Source organism: Megalops cyprinoides, chromosome 1 (genome assembly GCF_013368585.1).
Source record: "Megalops cyprinoides isolate fMegCyp1 chromosome 1, fMegCyp1.pri, whole genome shotgun sequence".
Taxonomy (NCBI): Eukaryota; Metazoa; Chordata; class Actinopteri; order Elopiformes; family Megalopidae; genus Megalops; species Megalops cyprinoides.
This window is the reverse complement of record NC_050583.1, coordinates 4,843,989-4,854,280: the sequence shown is the minus strand read 5'-3', so window position 1 is coordinate 4,854,280 and position 10,292 is coordinate 4,843,989. Positions and strand designations below refer to the sequence as shown.

Sequence of the window (10,292 nt, the reverse complement as noted above, 5' to 3'; positions counted from 1 at the left end):
TCCCCAGCATTCCCGACTCTCCTGGTTTCCCCGGGTCTTTGCTGTTGCACAGAAACTACCTTTGTGTTTAGGCAACAGGATAAAGAAAATCTCTAATCCAGGCAACACCAGAGATGTTTCAATAATGAACTATAAAATATTAGCTTGGACTGAAGATGAAATTTATGTTATCACGTTATTTATATTAAAAGAGGAATGACAAGCTTATTAAAAGCAGCTCCAGCATTTCCCAAAGTCAGCTTTAATAGAAGAACATGAGTGGAAATTTTTTTAACCCTAGGAATCATGGCAGAATTATGTATGATTATTTTAAAATGCTCCCAATGCCCCAGTTTTGCATATCGAGCACTGCCATTATGCAAATATTCACTACGGAAGCGGGAAACTGTAACCCTGGAAAAACGCGAGCAAGGCTGCAGTCACCTACAACTCGAAAAAGCTGTGCTTTGGTTAATGTTCAGTGGAAGACTAGCACAGGTAGGGTCAGTGAGGGGCCCAGTGTTGGTTACAGTAACCATGATCTCGGCCCCCTGCCCATGGGACCTGTTAACTGCGTGCATCACAGTCTGCCTTGAGGAACTCTGGGGAACAGCATTCCCCAGAACAAGGGGAACAACCCTTGAGGAACAGCGCCCTCTACTGCATATAAAAAATAATTACCATGAAATGGAGGAACCTCTGAGATGTACGTATATAAAAAAAAAAAAAAAACAGCTGAAATTAAAAGACACATTTTTTCACAGTTTTCACAGCTGGCACAAATAAAATCAGGTGCTTTCAGACCTAGGGGAAACCAGGAAGCACAGAAGAGAGAGGCGGGGCTCTGAACTGCCCCGTGAGGGAGAGGAGGAGATGGGAAACTCATTCACATTACTAAGGGGCAGGACGGGTTGCAGCGGGCAGGGCGGGGCGCTGTAGGCGGGAGGTGTGGTCTCCGGGGCGGGACGGGCTGCAGCGGGCAGGGCGGGGCGCTGTAGGCGGGAGGTGTGGTTAGCAGCGCAGCAGGGGCTGAGGCACTGTGCAGCGGTGGAGGTCAGTCAGGCCGAGAGGATGCGGGCGCTCACGGAGGCTGCAGCTGAACCCTCTCTCCTGCGTCGGCCTCGCGCCGCCCCTCTGGGAGGTAAGGGAACAGGACGGCCCCTCCTGCTGCCACGACAACCACTCTCCACTGTGACATCACCCCGTTTGAAACCACCCCCCGCCGTCTCCTCCTCTTCCTCCCTTCTGGGACTCTGTCCTCGTTCTGTCCTGGCTGCACCCCTGGGCAGGGCTGTAGGGGGGCGTGTGTGGGGGGGGGGGCGTGTCTACGTGCGGGCCCTCCTCTTGTCGTCGAAGAGGCTGCGCAGTGTGTAGACCTGGGTCAGGGCCACACCCACCATCACCAGCAGGTTGACGCAGGACCAGAAGGACACACGCCACAGGTTGTCCTCCAGCAGGTTCCTGTCCCGCGCCTCGAACGCCCGCAGCAGCGTCTGCATCTGCCGGCTGCGCTCCAGCCTCCTGTGCACAGACTCCACCGACTCCTGCAGGCAGAGGGGGGCGTCAGTGAGGGGCCCACGGGGAGCGGAGCAGGGGAGAGGGGGAGAGGGAGAGAGAGGAGAGGGGGGGGGGAGAGAAGAAGAAGGGAGAGAGAGGAGAGGGAAGTGTCAGTGGGGGGGCCGTCGTGAGCGGGGCAGGGGAGAGGGGAGAGGAAGGTGCCCATTGGACAAGAGAGAGGGAGGTGGGGTAGAGGTGAAGAAGACAAAGAGGGAGGAGCATGTGGGAGTGGGCAGGAATCTTTCACAGGTAGGAAGTAGTGATGCTGACAGGGCCAGAACTGAGCGGGGGGGGGCGGGTGGCAGCAGGGTGATTCTCTCACCCGAATGTCCTCCAGCTTGTATCCCAGCATGCTCTCTGGCTCGACCATGCCGGCCCACTCGTCGTCGCCGCCGGCGTCGCCCCCCTGGCCCTCCAGGATGATCTCGAAGAACACCATCTTCTCCGAGAAGCGGCTGAAGCTGTTGCCGAAGCAGATCTGGTAGTCTCCATCTTCCGTGGGCTCCACCCTGCAGCAGGAACCAATCAGAGAGGGGGGGTGGGATGTCACAGACCAATCAGAGAGACAGGGGGATGCTTAGGGACTGACAGGGCGGGTCGTGTTGAGGGATGAAGCAAGGGGACTCACGTGTGGATGCCGTCGGACCTTCGGAACTCTGAGGTCAGCTGGTAGCCGTGCGGCGAGATGATGGTGAAGTCCACATCCATGCCTGAACCTGCTATCACCTGCAAAGAGACGTACAGGTACTGAGACACACGTACACACACACACACACACACACACACACACCGACACTGCCATACAATACAGCTGCACATATGCCCAGTGGTCCAGTGTTGCTGTAATTCAGCCAATGTGGAATACAGTGTGGTCCAATACGCTGCTGGTTTGGTACAGTGCTGGCCCTGTGCTACATGGTCTAATAGAACTATGAGCCAGAATGGTATTTGCTGCATGTAGCATTGGATTGGGAGAGCAATCAATTATAACTGTGATACAGTGCAAATATGGGCGCTGTTTCAGTACATCCCTTTGGCTGTATGGTTTTACTTCAGAATCCATTTAGTTCATTACTGTGCTGGTTTAGCCCAGCTCTGGCTCAGTACTGTGCCGGTTTAGCCTAGCTCTGGCTCAGTGCTGTGCCGGTTTAGCCCAGCTCTGGCTCAGTGCTGTGCCGGTTTAGCCTAGCTCTGGCTCAGTGCTGTGCCGGTTTAGCCTAGCTCTGGCTCAGTACTGTGCCGGTTTAGCCTAGCTCTGGCTCAGTGCTGTGCCGGTTTAGCCTAGCTCTGGCTCAGTACTGTGCCGGTTTAGCCTAGCTCTGGCTCAGTGCTGTGCCGGTTTAGCCTAGCTCTGGGTCAGTGCTGTGCCGGTTTAGCCTAGCTCTGGCTCACTGCTGTGCCGGTTTAGCCTAGCTCTGGCTCACTGCTGTGCCGGTTTAGCCTAGCTCTGGCTCACTGCTGTGCCGGTTTAGCCTAGCTCTGGCTCAGTGCTGTGCCGGTTTAGCCTAGCTCTGGCTCAGTGCTGTGCCGGTTTAGCCTAGCTCTGGGTCAGTACTGTGCCGGTTTAGCCTAGCTCTGGCTCAGTACTGTGCCGGTTTAGCCTAGCTCTGGCTCACTACTGTGCCGGTTTAGCCTAGCTCTGGCTCACTACTGTGCCGGTTTAGCCTAGCTCTGGCTCACTACTGTGCCGGTTTAGCCTAGTTCTGGCTCAGTACTGTGCCGGTTTAGCCTAGCTCTGGCTCACTACTGTGCCGGTTTAGCCTAGCTCTGGCTCAGTGCTGTGCCGGTTTAGCCTAGCTCTGGCTCAGTGCTGTGCCGGTTTAGCCTAGCTCTGGCTCAGTGCTGTGCCGGTTTAGCCTAGCTCTGGCTCAGTGCTGTGCCGGTTTAGCCTAGCTCTGGCTCAGTGCTGTGCCGGTTTAGCCTAGCTCTGGCTCAGTGCTGTGCCGGTTTAGCCTAGCTCTGGCTCAGTACTGTGCCGGTTTAGCCTAGCTCTGGCTCAGTGCTGTGCCGGTTTAGCCTAGCTCTGGCTCAGTGTTATGCTGGTTTAGCCTACCTCTGGCTCACTACTGTACTGGTTTAGCCTAGCTCTGGCTCACTACTGTACTGGTTTAGCCTAGCTCTGGCTCAGTACTGTGCCGGTTTAGCCTAGCTCTGGCTCAGTGCTGTGCCGGTTTAGCCTAGCTCTGGCTCAGTAGTGTGCCGGTTTAGCCCAGCTCTGGTTCAGTACACTGCTGGTTTAGCCTAGCTCTGGCTCAGTGCTGTGCTGGTTTAGCCTAGCTCTGGCTCACTACTGTGCCGGTTTAGCCTAGCTCTGGCTCAGTACTGTGCCGGTTTAGCCTAGCTCTGGCTCAATGGTGTGCCGGTTTAGCCTAACTCTGGCTCAGTACTGTGCTGGTTTAGCCTAGATCTGGCTCAGTGCTGTGCTGGTTTAGCCTAGCTCTGGCTCAGTGCTGTGCTGGTTTAGCCTAGCTCTGGCTCAATGGTGTGCCGGTTTAGCCTAGCTCTGGCTCAGTACTGTGCTGGTTTAGCCTAGCTCTGGCTCAGTGCTGCGCTGTTTTAGTTCAGTACACTTCTGGCGCAGTATGGTGTTGTGTTTAAGCTTCGGCTGAGGGGTGAGAGAGGCAGTGTAGGAGGGTGTGAAACAGGATCTACAGGAGACTGATTACAGTTTGATTCCCACTGAGCTCCTCCCTCCCACCCTGACCTGCACAAAGACACTCCCACATAGCAAGCAAACGCGTGCACTCACACACACACCGCACGCACAGACGTGCACACGTGCACACACCGCATGCACACACACACACACACACACACACACACACACGTGCAAACGCATACCACAACACACACCCACACCAAACACATGAGCATGCAAGCATGAACTTACACATATACACGCACATGCACGCACACGCACACACACAATGATACCACATGTAGAGAACACACGCACACACAAAATATGCACATGTGCAAACACACACACACACACACACACACACACACACACACTGGGAGCAGGGTGCCCCCTGCCCCCCAGCAGGGGAACTGCACCTCAATCATCACTTCAGATCATACTGGGCAGGGCTGAAACAAGCTCTCACTTTCAAGCCCTCTGAGACGCGAACTCTTGACTCACAGAGTAAAGAAAGAGCCACTGAGCTGGTCTGGCTCCGCTCTCCGGATCAGTGTCCTCAGCGCCCCCTGCTTCAGCATGCAGAACAGCAGCAGAGGGCCCCAGCCGCGCCGCTGAAGCTGCAGCAGCACCAAACCTGTCATTGTTTCGTCGCTACACTCTGCGCCCTCAGCTTGTTATGGAAGGCTACACAGAGCTGGCCATTTCTGCTCTTAACAGCTGATCCTGGACCAGTGAAAAATTTCGGACATAATGGTTGGGATTAAGACTCAGGGTGGGCAGATGGATCTCGGAGCAGTGGTGGACATTACATATACATTACATTACTGCCATTTAGCAGGCGCTCTTATCCAGAACGACTTACAATGTTTCACATGTTAGCCATTTGCGCAGCTGGATATTTACTGAGGCAATTCTGGGGTAAGTACCTTGCCCAAGGGCACGACAGCAGTGCCCCGGCGGGGAATCCAACCAGCAAACTTTCGTTTACAAGTCCTGCTCCTTACCATCATGCTACCACTGCCACCCCATGGTCAAGGGTAGCAGGTACCTGACAGGGGCACTGCTGCTGATCTGCAGCGCTCACTGTGGCGCCCCTCTCTCGGGCTGAGGGGACAGGGGCACAGCAGGGGTCACTGGGGAGCACATTTACATTTATTCATTTCCCAGATGCTTTTATGCAAAGCGACTTACAAGTGAGGCGGGCGGCAGTGTAGCACAGTGGTTAAAGAGCAGGACGTGTAACTGAAAGGTTGCTGGTTCAATTCCCCACAGGGGCACTGCTGCTGTATCCTTGGGCAAGGTACTTACCCCACAATTGCCCCAGTAAATATCCAGCTGTATAAATGGATAACATTGTAAAAGCCTGTAATTGATCTGGATAAGAGCGTCTACTAAATTATGTAATGTAACGTACAATACAATACAACCCGAAAAACCATACAGAGTCAACAATATTAGAAGCACTGCATGACCAGTTTCCAATGGTTGGCCAGCCAAGGTAACAGCCAGCTGGTAGAGATAACGAGTGCATTAAACCATTAAAAAAAAAAGAGAAAATGTAATCTAAATAGGGAAACTGTCTTGAGACATGAGAAATTCCTTTAGGTGTGTTAGTGTTTCAGGTGCTCAGTTGAGAGTGGAAGATCTGTGTCTTCAGAGAGGGACTCGGAAGAACAGATGAAGTGTGGAAGTTCATTCCACCATCGGGGGACAATGGCGGAGAAAGCTCCGGACGCCGCTCGGTAGCGGAGCGTAGCAGCTGGGAGGAAACACAGGCTTGTAGTAATGAGATGCCTGTGACCAACCCTGTCCGTGTGTTCTCCTCCTTTCAGAACGTACTGTCACCACCATTATGCAGACTGCCGAAAGCTGTAATACCTGCCGTCCCCGGCTGCAGTTTCGCTTTTGGTGTGTTACTATCATTATTAATCATTGCTGCCATTTAGCAGACACTCTGATCCAGAGCGACTTACATCGGTTGCAGTTTTTACATGTTATCCACTTAAACAGTTAGATATTCACTGCGGCAGTTCCGGGTTAGGCACCTTGCGCAAAGGTACAGCAGCAGTGCCCCGAAGGGGAAGCAAACCATCGCCCTTTCGCTTACAAGCCCTGTTCATTCCCTCCATGGTACACACTGCTGCCCCTGTGTTACAATGTGTCGTTTCATTCACACCACTTTAGCTTTCATGATATTTTTACGTAGCCATTGGCCAAATTTCCGTTCATTGCGTATAAATGCATCGCTGAGTGTGCGACTCATAGCTGTGCGTGTGGGTGCGTGATTGTGTGTGACAGTTTGAGCCTGTAACTGTATGACCGTGTGTGTCTCTGAGTGCACGACTGAGTCAGCACGCCTGTGTCTGTGTGTGAGACATTTACATTTACATTTATTTATTTAGCAGACGCTTTTATCCAAAGCGACTTACAAAAGTGCATACAGCAAGTATAGCGACAGTACGGGGACAGGATGTGTACCGTTCCACAATGAGACAGTTCTCAGCTGAGAGCAAGGTCTGTTTGAGGACACAGTACTATCAGATTTGTACAATTACAGCCTATAGGGCAACTAATACGATACACTTTCAAACGGTGGACTTCGACAACTTCAAACGGCACAATGAGCGTCAGGGTAAGTTGCGTTAGTTTCTGATTGCGTGTAGGACTGCAAAAACATACGCGTGTGTGCGCACGTCTGTGAGCCCGTGAATCACCCAGTGTACCTGTGTGTCACAGAGCGCATGCATGCGTGAGCGTGTGATTGAGTGAACACATTTTATATACCCCTGCAGTCACAGATGTAATCCCCTTCACCATCCACTGCGGCTGAAACACACGCAGGGGGGACAGTTCACTGCATATCCATGCCTCATGTGTACAGAGAGATCTGGAATCAGCTGTGTGATCCTTGCAAAACCTTTATACCACATCACTTGCTTTACCTTGGAGACTTATTTTATATGCACCCTGTTTCCGTGACCTGCCTTCGCTGATTAAAATTATTTATTTCATCCAAACCAAAGTAAATCAGTTCCAGAGAGCATCTCTCTTGTGCCCAACACCCCACCCCCAATTCCAATCAATAACCGAATCTTGTGGCCTTCTCACAATAACCTTTTGACTCTTGAGGCAGAGCCCTGTTATCTGTTACTTGTTACAAACATCAATATGAGACGAGGTCAAAAGGAATTTGGAGCAGTTAAATCCCACTTTTTTAAATACATAAACCAGCACCGGTGGGTTGGTGTTGACAGCTCCACGTGTAACCCACCACACAAAGTACGACAAAGGAAACGCAACGCAACAGGCTCCGTTTGGACAGTTTTACACCAATGCACGATCATCCAGCCGCAGCTCTGATAAGGCACCGCTAACGTTAGCTTTCCAGCTTGCCTTCAACGTCCGTAACACAGCGCGGCTAGCACCTGTTAAGTCACACCCTGGCTGCGGGGTGTTCTGAATAACGCTTCCTCAGTCGTGTCATTCTCATATTCGCGGACACATCTAGTTGTACAACACGGAAGCAGCGTACATTGCGCTAATTAAAAAAAAAAAAAAAAAAAAAAGACAAATAACCCATAAACACGTACACCAACGCTGCGCCAGCTAATTCAATTTCTGTTCTTCTGAAAGACACTTATTCAACTGGCAAGCATTAACATAGAATTACTATTATTATTATAATAGCTATCTTAGATGGCTGTCGGGATATTTTATCCGGCTACGTTGTCGCACAAACGGCGAAGAAAGAGCAGTCAGGACCACATCAGCAGAGAGCACAAGCATCGCGCTCAATAGAGCGCTCACAGGCAAACAGCAGCAACAGCCTGCTACCTAATTACTGCTGTTCACTCAATTTCAATAAATTCAATAAATAAATTTCAATTTATATTTAGCTGGCTCAAGTCTTCAGCAGGATAACCATCGTTAGCCACATAACTGACTAGATAACTAGCACTACGCATCCAGGCGTGGTCAGTGTCCAAAACTATCATTTGAGCAAGACAGTACTTGGGCAAAGAGCGACATTCATCAGCAGCCCGACATCACATCCACACTTTCATTCATTCAAAGGTCCATGATCGAAGTTGCATGGCGTAAACACCGCAGCGTGATTACCTACACACCGACTTGAGACCACAAATTAGGCAGCTAAATATATTATCAATTACTCTCAGCCAAAACAGTAAACTTTCGAAATAACTAGCACACTAGTTCAACCGGAACAATGCCGTTTGCTAACATGATTTCTAGGCGACGTTCACTACCTTTGCAATGTAGTTTTTTAAGGTCCAGCAGCATCGTTCTACCAGAAACGGCACCACACGCGTTTGGCCGGAGAGCTAACGTTAGGTAGCTAAGCACACACTCACCAAAAGCTAGCTAGTGGAGCTAACGTTAGCTAACATTTCTAAAAAAAAATCAGTTGTTAGATGCAAACAGACTCAAAATAACTGACTATCTATAACCAAGCGCACGATCACTATGGCAAAACAGATCAATAGCTTGCAAGCTAGCCATCTGCTAAAGATATGTTTGCTATTAAGGTTGCTAACTACCTGGTACTCGACCTCCATGGACCCGTTTTTCGTCGCTGTTTGGTAAAAACACTCGGTTCTTCCGGCAGGCAGCAGAAAGGTGAACTCGCTGTCTTGACTCTGTCCAAAAGCCCGACTCGACTCCGGACAGAGGGCAAAAATCACAGCGGCAACGTTGCAGACCTGCGTTAAAAGACGGCCGCTGGTTACTTTTCTCCGCACATCCATGGCGTGCGCGCTTCCTCTTACTTTCTGAGAGGGCGAGTTTAGCGGCCAAAAGCAGCGCTTGCCCGACTTAGCCTTACCTATCCAGCAAGCTGAATTTCCTCAGCTCTTTCACTTTTTCTCTTGCGCAGCTAAACTTTTTCTATTGCAGGATTGGCTAAAAGTATCTTCAAAGATACTCTATAGTAAACGAGATACCGATAACGCCATGTTGCAGGTTCAGTCGTTTATCATTTCCTCTGAAACGTGCATAACGCAATACCGGAACTTTCCATCTACAGAATAACTCCGCCGATAACAAGAACTTCCTAGATGGAGCCGTGGGACTTGAGATCGGCGAAAAAAGAAGGCTGTTTCTAAGCTATTCGAGTAAATACCGCGGTCAACCAAAGGCAGCATGACTGGTATCTTACAGGTTTTAAAATCATTTTAATGTCAACGTGACATGCTTTATTTATTGATTACGAGTGCAACCTTATTATTGTATGTAATTATAATATAGAACAAAAATGCTTTCAGCGTATTAAAAGGCCAAGTTACTACAATGATAGAAAAAACGCTGGGTAGTATTCGTCTGGAATGGTGCCTCGTCAGCATGTGTTGGGTAATGTGGCCGATTGTTTTAATTCTAAGTTGGGATCGTGTTGATATCAATTCTCCGAGTACGTGTAGTGAATATTCGATCTGTATATGTGAGTAACTTTGCTTTTTGTATGCTGAAGTTTGTAGGTGAAATTTACACTATCCACATAGGCCATTCAATGGTGAACAAGTTATGTATGTTTAAATGAAGTTAGAAGATACGGGAGTAATTAGACAAGATCACGGTCACCTCGGGGTGACTGTGGTTATGTCTGTGGGACAACCCAAAAAAGCCGTTACTCTTTGTGCCATAGGGATATGGGGTATGACCTGCCATCCTTTAGTTCTGGGCAGCAGTGTGTGTAGGGTGTAGCGGTAAGGAACAGGGCTGGTAACCAAATTTGCCGGTTTGATTCCCTGCTGGGGCACTGCTGTTGTACTTCTGGGCAAGGTGCTTCACCCACAAATGCCTTAGAAAATATCCAGCTCTATAAATGGATAAAATTGTAAGTCGCTCTAGAAACGAGCATCTGCTAAATGACCGTAATGTAATCGAAATGTAACTGCAGATGGCATACCAGGCCAAAATAGACAAAGATGAAAAGCCTAGTAAATCACTTTGTATTAGTAATAAGTCCGTGTAAAGGCTGCATTATGGAGGAATTTATGGTTATGGTTAGTGGATCAAAATTACTTTGTAAGACATGAGAAAAAAAGCGTGTGTAAAGATAAAAGCGTATGAAATAATTTGTGCGCATGCAATTATCAAT

The 10,292-nt window shown here is 49.8% G+C and overlaps 1 protein-coding gene across 1 annotated transcript; it reads right to left on the bottom strand.

Moving 5' to 3' along the window:
* Positions 1–885: 885 nt before the first annotated feature.
* LOC118788521 (transmembrane emp24 domain-containing protein 1-like) lies at positions 886–9,010 on the bottom strand. Its single transcript, XM_036544543.1, has 4 exons — positions 8,737–9,010; positions 2,165–2,262; positions 1,859–2,045; positions 886–1,523 (listed from the first exon to the last, which is right to left on the bottom strand). Exons 1-4 carry the CDS (start codon positions 8,941–8,943, stop codon positions 1,305–1,307), a joined length of 711 nt encoding a protein of 236 aa, XP_036400436.1. The 5' UTR covers positions 8,944–9,010; the 3' UTR covers positions 886–1,304.
* Between the last annotated feature and the right edge of the window lie 1,282 nt (positions 9,011–10,292).